The sequence below is a fragment of the Aethalodelphis obliquidens genome, unplaced genomic scaffold (assembly GCF_003676395.1).
Source record: "Aethalodelphis obliquidens isolate GAN/ISIS:26980383/991018 unplaced genomic scaffold, ASM367639v1 scaffold41, whole genome shotgun sequence".
Classification (NCBI taxonomy): domain Eukaryota; kingdom Metazoa; phylum Chordata; class Mammalia; order Artiodactyla; family Delphinidae; genus Aethalodelphis; species Aethalodelphis obliquidens.
Window position 1 is genome coordinate 14,604,923 of NW_020837985.1, and position 13,579 is coordinate 14,618,501.

A 13,579-nucleotide genomic window follows, 5' to 3' on the forward strand; every position below is an offset into this window, starting at 1 on the left:
AGGTGCGGGTCAGAGGCAGCCTCTCTGAGCGGGGCCCGCAGAGTGAGCGAAGTGGGCAGGAGGTGAGCTCTAGGCAGAGGCGCAGCGAGCCCTGAGACTGGAACGAGACAGCACGTCCAAAGAACAGAAAGCAGCCGTGTGGCTGGAGCCGAGGGCCACGAGTGGAAAGGTGGGAGGTGAGCGGGAAAGGCAGAAAGAGCGTGGCTGGCGCTGTCAGGAGAGCCCGCCACCCGGCTACGGGGCGTGACAGGACACGTGCATCCTGGGAAGAAGGGCCTCATGAGGTCAGGACGCCTTCGCCTACATCAGGGCTAAGAAGTTAAAGGAGGAAAAAGGACAGAAGGAGAAGCGAGCGCTGACTTGCAAAAGCTTCGCACGACTTCTACCGAAACCCCAACCAGTGACGGGCCTCTCAGTCCTTTAACTCTGTCACTGCGACTTGCAGGCACCACGATCTCAAAATGCGAGGGGCCCGAGGAGGGGAAAGCTGGCCAGGAATGAGGCCTGCAGCACGGCCAGGCTTTGGGAAGGACACGGAGGGAGCCCTGGGGTCCGCGGTGAGGAAGGAGAGGTGTGGCCGTGGGCTGGGACATGGCCGGGGAGCCGAGCACACAGAAGGGCACACTGGAGATTCTCAGGAACGCGTGTTCCGCTCCCGGTCAACCCCAAGACCATCTCATCTCCCCTTGCTGAGTCACCAGGCATCTCCGAAGTGGCGATCGTTAGTGCGCTACAAAACAAGCGCTGTCAGCGTTCAAAGGGGAAAATGCTACGAGGTCCTTATGCCCCAGTCAGTCCTGAACATAAGTCAACCTTTAATCTCCTTTGATGACTCCGAAGTTACTCCAGGCCTTGGGAAATCACCCTAATCTCCTAGTACCTCTCTTCTGTAGTTTACATAAGTCTCAGATAACAGAGGTCTTCTGGTTTCTAGAACTTCCACAAAAACTGCCTTTTACGAAATAGATATCAAAAAGTCAGGTCTATAGGCAATGGCCTGGCTAAGGCAGCAAACTGAATAAACCTGGATGAGGGTATATACACACGTGCACGAATGAACTGCAGTCAAGTCTCAAGCTTTAAAATCTAGATGAGCCACCAGGAGCTGGGCAGCAGAGCACAGCCAGCAAGCCAGCATGGGCGGCCTACCTATTTTCCTGTTCCGCTCCTCCCCACGGTTGTGTGCGATGATCGGTGAGTAGATGAAGGGGCTCTTGGTCGACACGCTCTGGCCCAGCAAGCTTTTCATTTTCTGTGGCCGGAGGCTGGCAGGAAGGTTCAACAGTTTCACATGCCTGTGGTTCCAAAGGGAACAAAAATACTTCAGCTGCCTGTTCGCTTGGGTTCAGCGTAAATACGACCAGGCATCGGATGTGAGAACGACAGTAAATCAAGCAGCAGATAAACTGAGGGGAGGAAGAGTACTCAATTTCACAGAACGAAGCGGAAGAAGGCTGCACACAACCGCTCCAGACCATCCCAGGGAGAGAAGACGTCCACGCCGGGCAGCAGCCACGCCCCTGGGCCACTGCACTGCGGCCAGAGGGGCCGCTGGAAACTGGTGACAGCAGGAGACAGTACACCCTTCAACCCCAGCACCTGTGACCTCCCTTGGGAGCAGCTGGGCAAGACAGGGCTCAGGGTCTGGAAAGCCCTGAGGCCTGAGGCTGAAGGGACAGGGTTGGGGAAGGGCTGGAAGGTGGGCGGGACCCTTACTGCTCCTCCCTCCCCATCTGCAGCCCCTTTGCAGGAGGTAAGGCCGGAGGGTGGCGAGGGGAAACAGCGCACGTCCCTCAAGGGAGACAAACCACTTGAAGCGGTGCGCTGGCCTCCAGCTCTCTCCCTTCCTCTGTAAGGCCGCAGGTGGACGTGGCGTGGATCACTGAGTAACCTCAGGGAGGCCAGCCACCCTGGAGAACTCACTGCCCAAATGGTATCAGACTCTGTGTGAGTGGGACTTAAATCTGGGTTGCAGTGAGGGCTAATTTTTCTGAGATTTTAGGGATAATTTCTCTGCCACAGCACAGGCTAACCTATAACTGACTATATCTATATCTACATCTATACCTATATCTGTATCTATATCTATATCTATATCTATCTATATATATATATATATATATATATATACCCTATAGAGACCCCTCACGGAATCCACAAAATCACGCCTTTCTCAGCTGAAGGACTCCCAGCCATCTAGGGCAACCCTACCCGGCACACAGGCAACCCCAACTCACTCAACCGTCACTGACAGCTCCCCGAGCCCGGCCCCGGGAGAGTGAGGGTCACGCGCGTGACTCCCACCTATGCCCACAACGATGCAAGGAAGCAGACGGTGCTTGCACACCAAAGCCCTTCAACAAGGGTTGTATCTTGCACACCTTCTCTGACTCTTCTTGTCATTGCAGACCCCTCCGGCATGCTCTTCTCGTGCGGGATCAGAATCACTTTGTTTTCTATTTGTTGCAGTTCAGTTGTGAGCTTTCCAAGGACAGGGGTACCCAGGGCCCCATTTGCCTCTCCAGTACTGGTGCAATACTTCAATGCAGAGCTCTCGATAAATGTTGCATGAATAAACTCCCAAAAGCTGGATTTCAACCTCAGCTTCCAAATCTTCCAAAACCGTATATTTAAGGCTAAGCAGTTTATCCCTAACAGTTGCAAATCCCAGCCCTTTGTGCACATTCAAAAAATACCAGCTGCGCTGCACTGGGACGAGGGTGGGCAAGCCTTCACACTGGCCGAGATGCCACGTCTGATGTGCATCTAACACCCACCACATCCAACCCGGGGGATTCGCCTGCTCCTGAGAAGCAGCTTCAACAGACACAGACCTGACTGTAGTCTGAAGGACCTACCAGCTGGGCAACGGGCACAGATGGCTTCATCTCCCTGGACCTCAACCCTCTCACTTATGAAATAGGAAAAATAATCGGCACCTGATAATGCTCTGCAGAAGGAGGACACCTCCTTTCCCCGGTTCCATGTTTCCATGAAGAGGGACATCCTTAGGGTCGTGGTCCTAACCTCGCTCCTGCCCACCCTCACTCCTCCCAAGGGAGGTGGTGAATTTGGAAGGAGAACCAGCGTGTGCACCTCTCAGGCCCTGCCGAGAGCACGTATTCAGTCCTGCTCTCTGCACGGACGGAACAGAGCCTGTCTCACGAAAAAGCACACCGTCACCCGGCTCTGCCAGAGGCTGGGGCACAGGTGGACAGCCCTGAGCCACTGCCATCCACCTGAGACAGACGCTTCTTTCTGCTGATTCCAAACTCAGGCAGAGAAGGGGAGTGGTCTGAAGCAGAAACCTTCGTACCTTCGCAGGGTACTTTGAGGACTGAGTTAACATGCGTCAAGCACCTGTAATAGTGCCTGTCACCTAGCAGGTGCACAAAAGCCTTTCTCTTTCCTCCCTAAAACAACACTCGTTTACAGGCACAGAGAGCCAAGTCCCTGCGCAAAGGTCACAACACCGCACCGGGACAAAGAAGCGAAGTGTTGGTCCCAGTGATGTTAGAGCAGCCTGGGAACCTTAGACCAGCACCGTCCACTCGAGCCTTTAAGTTTACTCATCTGTAAAATGATACCATTTTCTTGCAACACAAATAGCATTCTACTCTGTGCCACCGTCGCCACCTAAAAATGAGATGTCATCTGTGATTCTAGGAATCATGTACACAAGCACAGAAATTCCAGATCACATAAAAGCTTACTAAAATATGCAGAGGAATTCTGAGGGCGTGGTCAGCCAGAAAAGTAACCCGACAAGCAGTCATGGCATTCATTTATAACTCAAAATCTAGCATCAAATGTCTGTTTATAAAATGTACCCAGAAAAACAATCATTCAAGGCACCTGACCTAGAGGAAATATAATTCATTTAGCATAAATTTCTGTGGAACTAATAATATTATATCTGGTTTATGAAGCTGCCAACAGTAAAGCAGAATTCCAGGGATGAAGTGTCCAAGCCAAGGATTATTTTTAGGGATTCCACTTGGAAACAGTTGACATTTTAAAATCTGACTTCTCAGTATACCGTGGCTAATTAGGACCATGCAAAGCAGTGGTGGAACACTAATTAGGAAAGTGATATAAAACATATTGGTGGGAAGAATGACACAGGAAAAAACAGCTCACTTTTTCTTTCTTGGTTTTTAATTCCTCAAGCTTATTCACAGGGGAGACATATCTAAGAACCTCCCGGGGCTTCCCTGGTGGCGCAGTGGTTAAGAATCCACCTGCCAACACAGGGGACACGGGTTCGAGCCCTGGTCCGGGAAGATCCCACATGCCGTGGAGCAACTAAGCCCATGCGCCACAACTACTGAGCCTGCGCTCTAGAGCCCGCGAGCCACAACTACTGAGCCCACGCGCCACAACTACTGAAGCCCGCGTGCCTAGAGCCCACGCTCTGCAACAAGAGAAGCCACCGCAATGAGATGCCCGCACACCACAACAAAGAGTAGCCCTTGCTCGCCACAACTAGAGAAAGCCCACGTGCAGTGACGAAGACCCAATGCAGCCAAAAATAAATAAAATAAAATAAAATAAATAAATTTATTTAAAAAAAAAAGAACCTCCTGGATATCTCTGTACAGATGGGCAATGGCCAAAACTGGCCACACCTTCCACATTTGGAACAACGTGAGGTCATCCACTGTCTCAAGTCCGGGCATGACGGAGACAGCTGGAGAGGACCCACTACGCCAGCCAGGGCAGTGGTGCAAGGCTTCCCGCTCGGACTCCCCATTGACACCACACATTTCTCATTTTCTTCGAGAAGCTCAGGTTTGAGGAATTTGTAAGGAGGTTATGGGCCTGGCGATTACATCAAGTGAGACAGAAGATTCAGGACGTGGCTGTGAACCTGGTGAGATCACGGAGCCGCATCCTGATGGGCATCCGGGAGGCTGGCCTTGCCCTGCTTCACAAACCAAGAAAAACTGCCCTGATAGCGTGGCCTCTAAGCCCCTTTTTGAATAAACACCTGAAATCCTTCCTCAACTACAATTAACTTAAAAGCTGGAGTTTTAAAAGTACCAAGGCCACTCAAAACGACTCCAAGCTCATCCTGACTGGAGGGTTTCGATCCTTATCAATTAAAGCAGCCTCATCCACCCTGGCGCTCTGCCAGGCTGAAGCTCAAGGTCAGCTCATCAAAGAAACAATCAGTTCATCCCCACCCCACCCCCGTCTCACCCCAAATTAAAGACCCACTGGTTTCCTGTAAATGGCATCTAAACTCTACCCCAATTTCTTCTTTAATAATTCACGACTTGTAGCGTGTGAACAATCTACAGGATTATTAGTGGCTTTTGCGTACATTATTGTTTTTGTGAATTCTGTAAGGAGTAACATGAACTTCCCTCTGCTTTAACTCTGGACAGTAGTAACGGATATGGGTTTGGCAGTCTCCTGGCACATGGGATCTTGGCATGTTGACCATCACTGAGTCCCTGGCCCTTAGCATTGAGCCAAGCACATCTTAGGCACTCTATAAATATCTGATTAGTTGAATTTCAGAACAGAATTAAAACAGGGATCTACATTGGCCCTTTTTAAAATTAAATTGCACACAACTTTTGGGTGAACCCAGTTCATGCTCCCATGCTACACAGAACAAGTAAATATTTTCCTATAAATTGATGAAATGCCTTTATTGTCAAAAACAAGGAAAGTCCTCACCAGAAAAAAAAGGCTCCACTCATCTCTTCCAAAACCAGAAGTATAAATATGAGGCACCACTAACATTAAATTAGCTCATGTCTAACAATTCTATTCAGCAAGTCTGATCATTTACTCATGAATATGGACATTTTTCAGGAGCTTCGGTCTTCAAAGCCCTTCCTATAGCTACAGGGGGTGTCTTGCAATGACTGACTTGAATTTTTGTTTTGAATTAAACTGACTTAAACATTAAGTCCATGTTTTCCAGGCATAGGTCCTTGAAACATTTGGTTAGAACATTAAAATAGTCCCAGACTAGTTTTCTAAGAAAAAACATTGGCTGGGTCCATGGGTACTGTGTCAGCCCTCTCCAGAGAGAGACGAGGAACACTGATTGTGTGACAGAGCAACAATCCCACACGCAGTGTGAACACAACCATTCCACACAAAGTCACCTACCCTGCTCCAGGTCCTGACTGAACACCAGTAATATGGGTCTGCCACCCTCAGTCAGCATCACAGAGCACCTACCATCACCCTTTTTTTTCTCCTGAGAATATAACTTTGAATTCGCTGCTGCCTGACTCTTGCCAAAAGCTGACTTACGAGAAATCACCTTCATGAAGGAGTGCTTGATGTATAAACAGTCCATCCATTACACTACGTATGGCTGGGACAGTCCAGACTGCTGTATTAGACTGCTTGTCTTAGCTCAGGCTGCTCTAACAGAATACCATCGTCCAGGCATCTTAAACAACAATACTCATCTCTCACAGTCTGGAGGCTGAAGTCTGAGACCAGTGTGCCGGCATGATCGGGTTCTGCTGAGGGCCCTCTCCCTGGCTCACAGACATGGTCACTGCATCCTCATGTGGAGAAGAGAAAGAGCTCTGGTCCCTTCATCTCCTTATAAGGGCACTAATCCCATCATGGGGGCCCCATCCTCGTGACCCCATCTAAACCTAATCAGCCCCCAAAGGCCTCACCTCCAAATATCATCCCACTGGGGTCAGGTCATTGGCAGATGAATTTTGGGGGGACACAGTCCACAGCAGAGCTGCATGTTTGGACCACACTGCTCTGTCCTCTGGGAGAGCTGGGTGTACCCAACCCCCTCTGGCATCAAGCCTGTAGTTTGCACTGAGGAATGTCACAAACAAAACAACCATGAGAACCTGCTTCAGATTTTTGTAGGGATATTTTTGAGGACATTATTCAATATGTTCCCTTTAAGAGAACCCACAAGAGGGGTTTCCACAAGCCTCCTTACTGTGAAGAGGTGTATTTCTCCAGTGTGACTGGTTTGTGTCTGCTTATGAGACAGAGAGTTTTGTAACCAATCACATTTGCCCCTATACCCATTGTTAGTTAATTATTGACATATGATTAACAGAATCATGCTTTTCCCCCATCTCCAGCCATTATGTAGGACCCTTACTTACCTTTCACTCTGGTGACTTTATTTTTAACATAACATTTCTATGAGCTGCCTCAAATGTTTTATGAAAACACGGCAAAATGTGTACCTGCATCACAATTACTTGAAACCATTCTGGGGCGAGCCCAGTTCATGCTAGACTAAGATCTGAAGGGCAAGCTTATTTGTTGATGAGAATAGATGGGAAAGAAGCTTCCTTCCCCTTTCTCTCCTGCCCCAGCAATTCAGCCCTGAGTCCATTACAGAGGGCAAAGCCAGGTATGCATCTGAGCAGGCGACAGGGCAGAGGGCATGCTGGCCGGAGTGGGGCAAGAGGGGCCTGGGGGGCTGGGGCAGCAGCACAGCCTGGCCATCAGAGCTCCCCATGGGGAGGGAGGTCAACCTGATAACCACTGGTAACCAGCAGGGGAACTGACCAAATGAGTAACCATACTGAGGCTAATGGGAGACAGGTTTCCCCCAGTCTGAGAAGGGAGTTACAGATTTCAGAAAAGTAGAAGGATCCCCTAAGATGTTGGGTGGAACTGGAGGTATCAGTATGAACTCACGGTTTCCAATACACAGAAATAGATGCAGAAATAACCATGGACATGAACATGCAGTGAGTAACGTATGTATATAAATAGATATTGCCTAGTTCTATCCACTGCGAGCAGCAACACCCCAATGGTAAGGAGCACACACAGCACCCAGATCTTAACTTAAATTCCATTCTCCACTGAAAGGACCAGGGCTCTTGGAAGAAATGGCTAACGCAGGGCTGGGAGCAGGGACTCAGATCTGAGTCCACAACCCCAACAGAGGCAGTGGAGAGCAAAGGGCATTTGTGGAGGCTCCTGAAAGAAAGAAGCTTCGTCTTTCCCCCACAGGTGTTGCCTCTCTCTTCTCCCGGACACTGCAGGATGAGGAGCTGCGGCTGCCCCCATGATGCCACCCGGGGCCTGAGACTAAAGCCTCACTGCAGAGGGCACAGCTGAGAGGGGAGAGAAGACAGGTTCTGATGAGGTGGCCTGAAGCCTGGCCCCAGCCCTGCCCGAATCCCTCTGCTGGACTTTGTAGGTGTGTGTGCCATAAATTCCCTTTTGCCTAAGATAGTCTGGGTCAAGTATTCTGCCAACTGCTATGCAAAGAATTCTGATGGGTAGACCTGTTCATTCACCAAACACACATGAGCACCCAAGGGCTACAAAGACAAAGAAAGCCCTCTTCAGGTAGCCCTCAGTCAAAAAGAACAAAGATGTATCGTATAATCAAGTTCTGTAAATGAAACAGAAGAAAGACATAAGAGATACTGCTGGCTGGCTAACCCAGCACCATTTCTAACCCCCTTCTCCTTATCCCACCTACAGTACAGAGACTGGGAGAGTTAAACATGTATTTCCCCAGCCTCTCTTACAACTAGCGGTGCCACGAGATGCACTCCTGGTCAAGGAGACTGGGGCAGAAGCCTACTATGAATCCGTCCAGATCATTTTTGCTTTCCTAGTAAACAAAAGATAGGTTCCCTGGCCCTGCCCCTTCTTCCTTCATCCTGTCTTGGATGTTGATGTGTTATCTGGAGCTGCAGCAGCTATTTGGTCATCAGGAGGTAAAGAAGGAGTTGCAGAGAGGCCACCTGTCTCCAAGTTCTTAATAAATAAGAAAAATCACCTCTTATTTGTGATCCACTGCTAGGTTTTCTACTCTTTGCACTGAAATAATTGGTAATTTATACAGAAGGTGTAATTATTTCTATCTGGGTGGCTCTAGAAAAAGGCTTTCTGGAGGAGATAATCCTTGAACTACATCTTGAAAGATGCCTGAATGTCACCAGGCAGAGCAAGGGAGGGAAAGGCGCTGCAAGCAGAAGGTGGAGCCTGAGCAGAGGAATGAAACCTCCCGCACATTCTGCCTACTCAGTGATTCCAGAAGGGCGTGCAGGGCTGGGGGTCCAGGAAGGGGCTCACAGTCAGTCTGGAGACAGAGCAGGCCGCAGATGGTCTTGTAAGCCACTCAAAGCAAGCGAGGTGCAGGCGCCCCCCCGGGCCCGTGCACAGGGGTGAACAGTCTAGGAAAGTGGGCCCTACCGGATGCGGGTAAGTGCGAGCGCCACAAGGCCTGGTTGGCCTCCACTGCACAGAGGGCCACGTCTCGGCCATGGAACCGGCAGACACGGGTTTGCGGGGCTCTGCTGGCAGACAAGCACGTGACCATGGCAGTTCTCCGATGGCCCTGGCCTGATTCTCTGGTCTATAAAACACACTTCACAGGTGATGGCTGCGACTTAACGAGATGACAGACCAGATACACAGCCAACCCAAACCAGGAACTCTTCTAAAGATCTGCATCCCTGATCAGACCAAAGACAGACGCTGGGAGCGAAGCTCACCTTCCGCACCCCGGCCAGCCTGTCCTACCTGACGATGGGAAGTTTGGTGAAGGGCACCGGGGGCAGTGTGAGGCCATCGGGGAGGGTGATGAGCTCCATGGTTCCGGGACACTTGGAGGTATAGTTCTCCAGGCTTTGCGTCACATCCTTTTTTTCTGATGAGAAAATAAAAACAAAATAAAGGTTAATTAAACCAAAGAAAAGGGGGAGTGGGGGGGGGGGTTGTTTTGCTCTATTTTATTTTTTTGAGCAAAAATAAAATTCTTAACCCAAATACTTAACAGTCCAGTGAGTCCAGTCTTCTGAGAGAAATAAAGGGGCAGTGACCAAAAGAGACAAAAAGAAAATAGCAGCTTTATTCAATTTACTTAAATAATCACTAGCAGCTGCTCCATTTAAAGGCCTGTGGATAAAAAGGAAATTAAGTCACCATCTTCTAGGAGATTTCATTTTCTAAGATAATAAATCCTTATCAAATTCCAAGAAGGTCAATGGGCAGGCAGGACTGGAGAATATTTTATTACTTAATAAATATTTTTCCAGCAATTACTAGGTACCAAGCAAAATGCCAGGCCCTGTCCCCAAGGAGTGTACAGTCCATCTGTATAACAGATATTTAAGCAAATAATTACAAACCAGTATTTTTATGTAAAAGTAGAGCTTTGTGAGATAAGGCTGGTTTTCTCCACCCCATCCCTGTCCCTTTCACTAGGAGGGAGGAGAAGAGGATGCAGGTAATAGTGAATAATGTTTGCTTATCACCCATGACGCACCCTAGACACGTGCTCACGGGCTCTGTAACACTCCGGAGCTCAAGGGCGCTTCCAGCTGGAAAACTCGAAGTAACTCGGAAAGGCAGGCATCACTGTGCCCATTTTGCAAACGAGAAAACCGAGCCCAACTGAAGTTAAAGTCGTGTCAAAAATCCCGTGTTTGGCCCTCAGCCTGTGATCTCCACACTCCCACACTGTTTGGAAGAATTAAGGAGTTAGGGATCGGGGGTTCACTCCTGGCCTGTTTCCTGTCACTGCTGGCAGGGAGGGTGGAGGACCTGGAGAGAAGAGGGACAGAGCGGCACAGCCATGGGGGCGAGACTCTGGGCCATGAAGTTAGACCAGGTTCCAGTACATGGCTTGGTCTTTCCCCATCTGTGGTGTGACCACCTGATGGGAAACCTTAACCTCCCATCTAAAGAATTTCTAAGGGTGAATTAAAAACAGTGGCTGGTGGACATGAGACTGAGCTCAGAGGAACGATGGCACTGTCACCACTGTCATACCGGTGCCTGCAGGGAATTCGAGGACGTCACAGAGAGTGGTGCAGGGCTGCGCGGTGAGGCTGCTGGCTCCACTGACCGGCGACCATACAAAACAAGATCCAGGCAGAGAATGACTAGATCTCAGGCACATACATTAATGGGTTAACTGTGCCACAGGGCTTTTCTGTGTCTAAGCATCATTCCTTAGAGAACAGGGGGGCAGAAAAGCAACCAGAATTAATCTAGATACGACACAGTAATGTTAATTTGCAGCATGAACAAAATTCTTTAAATAATCAAATCATCTTCAATTTACAGGTGACAAATCTCCCAAGGGGCTCCCGCTGATAACATATAAGTGACCTAATTTGCCTAATGCTGGGTAGAGCACTCGTGGTTTAGGTACCTTATTATAAGGCTGAATTATGCCCTCCCAGTAAACCCTGCTGAAATGAAGAAAGGAATGAACCTATTAATGATGCCCGGTGCCACCTGCAAAGTTACCCAAGAAGGAACAGTACCCGGGGTGTTCTGCTCAGCTGGCTGCACAGAACAGGACGGACACGCAGGGACGCACTGCAGGATCTCCTGGGAATCTCCCGTGTCTGTACTTTAGCCTCTTCTTCTGGGCACTGTTCCCTGGAAGACTTTCCCATGTGGGGTATAAGACTGGCTGTGGAAGCCAGGTGAAGCGGTCAACGCCCCATATGCATTTAGTCCCCTCGGTTTCAACAGGGCCCTGCTCTCCAGCTGTGCCTGTGACTCCAGCACATATGCTTTCTTTTTACTCCGTCAGGCGAAATACTAATCTTCTGCGGAGACGGCAGAGGGACAGCCACCTGCTTCCGGAGCAGAGAAGGAGATCTGGGGACACAATCAACTCATGAGATGCTTTACAGCTAATTCTCCCACCGTCACAGCCCTCGTCACATCACCCCCAGAGCACCGCTGCCTTCTGGGGCCTCTTCCCTGCCTTCCCACTACCTGACAACTTCACTGTCACTTTAGTGGGGTTTCCAGGGTTAAATGCTTATGTTCAATTGTCAGTGTGGTCCATCCGTTAGAAAGTTCTCATCAACCTTCCTCCTGACAGAGCTGAGCACCTGCTGTATGTTGTTGCCCAGATCTATTTTTATCAAGGATTCTAAAGTGGTAATTTTTTAATTCTCTAATTAAAAAGGATTTTCCCTCATCAACCGTTTGGTGATCCTGAAACAGACGACACAGAAAGGAGGGCTGACAAATGAGTCTGTCCCTTCATTTACTGGAGAGAGAACTGGTGTCCCTACCACCTCCAAAGATGACCAGTAAGTCGTATATGACTCAGTATCACTATGCACTGGTGGATTTTTATATATTTGGTATTTCAGTTGGCTTCCATCACATTCTTTTTTGATGTTCAAACTGTCCCATGTTCGGCAGCCCTTGCAGGTTAGTTCCTATGTCTTTAGAGAAGGCCCAAGATTGTCAACAGCTTGCTATCTTTCTAGCTCATTTCCAGCCTCAGGTCTAGAATCTATTTTCCAAGGAGCGCAGGATCCTTTCAGTGTTTAGAGATCGGAATCTGGAGGCTGGGTGCTCAACGCCACCAGATTCTCCTTGTCTCTCTAGGTCTTGACAAAACACAGGTCCACTTACCAAATTTTTTAAGTGGTGAGACTGTGATTTTTTCTTTAAATTTTGTTTAAGTTCTGACAGCTAAAAATCAAGGTCATTGGACTACAAGTTCCTTAAAGGGAAAGCATCTTGTCACCTTTTTTGGTTTTCCCCTAATTTGTCAAGAGTATTTAGATGACAAAAGGTGTTAAAGAGCTATGTGTTAGTCGGCTGGCCTCATTTATCCAAAGAGGTAGGACAGAATCAATCTGTGGGCAAGAGTAAAATAAAATAATAAAATGAGAGAAACAGCCATTGATTCACCAACAGAAGCCAGGCTGTGCAGGCTGACCACCTCCTCACCTTTTCTTTGTGCACCTTACCGCGGTGGGAACCACAAAGGAGCTCTGGGTGCTACGTGTCGATACTAAGGACCGTGGCCCCCACTGAGGTGATTCTTCTCCAGGTATTTTCTACTTCAACAAGCAGCTGAAATAACCATGTGATGCATTCCACCACTCACTACTACTCGTATCACTTTTTCTTCACTCATCAAGTTAGTGTTTTCCTTCCTCTTCGTTTAACCTTACCTGACTTTACTCATTCAAGCCCTCATCCACTCAGCCTTCATCAAACACCTACGAGGCGCCCACAGCATTGAGCACCAGGGACACAGAAGCATGACAGGCTCTACTTTTGGGGTGTCCCAAGTTGAAAGAGCACACAATGTCAAAAGAGGACATTACGGCTCCTTATCAGTGACTTTACAGAGGCAGGATCAAAGTCTGGGAGAAGAGCACACAAGACATGTAATTTGGCCAAAGAAGGTTTTATAGAAGAGGCAACGTCTGGTCTTTGCCAAGGGTCCTGGGACTCAGAGCAAAAACAATGAGTGCGTTATTGGGACGTTTTGCTATGTTTTAAGGAAAATGTGACAAAAATACGGACAGAGGATGAATAATGACATATCATTATAAGCTGTACATACACAAGAGAACTTGACGGAGAAGCTGTCTGAGGCACGTGCGAGAGGGAATCGGCTAAGGCTGGTAACGTCTGTGGACATCAAGGGCTGAATGGTGCGGCAGCACGGGGACCTGCATGGGAACGGCGACGGGACTGCCGCAGGCGAGGACGGTACAGGCTTTGCGGTACACTGACTGTCAAATCTTGATACTTCACACAGGTCTACAATGCGGGACCTTCTCTGGAACACAGGACTCCTCAGAGGCTTGTGACAGTTGCTGTA

At 48.9% G+C, this 13,579-nt stretch overlaps 1 protein-coding gene across 4 annotated transcripts in view; it reads right to left on the reverse strand.

Annotated features, from left to right (window-relative positions):
• TRAPPC9 (trafficking protein particle complex subunit 9) overlaps positions 1–13,579 on the reverse strand; it is a 509,122-nt gene that overhangs the window by 393,431 nt on the left and 102,112 nt on the right. For all 4 annotated transcript variants that reach the window (XM_027077960.1, XM_027132545.1, XM_027077959.1 and 1 more), the window contains 2 exons: positions 9,505–9,631; positions 1,150–1,295 (listed from right to left, as the gene is read on the reverse strand). In XM_027077960.1, coding sequence (XP_026933761.1) covers positions 1,150–1,295; positions 9,505–9,631 — 273 coding nt within the window. The remainder of the gene's footprint in view (positions 1–1,149; positions 1,296–9,504; positions 9,632–13,579) is intronic.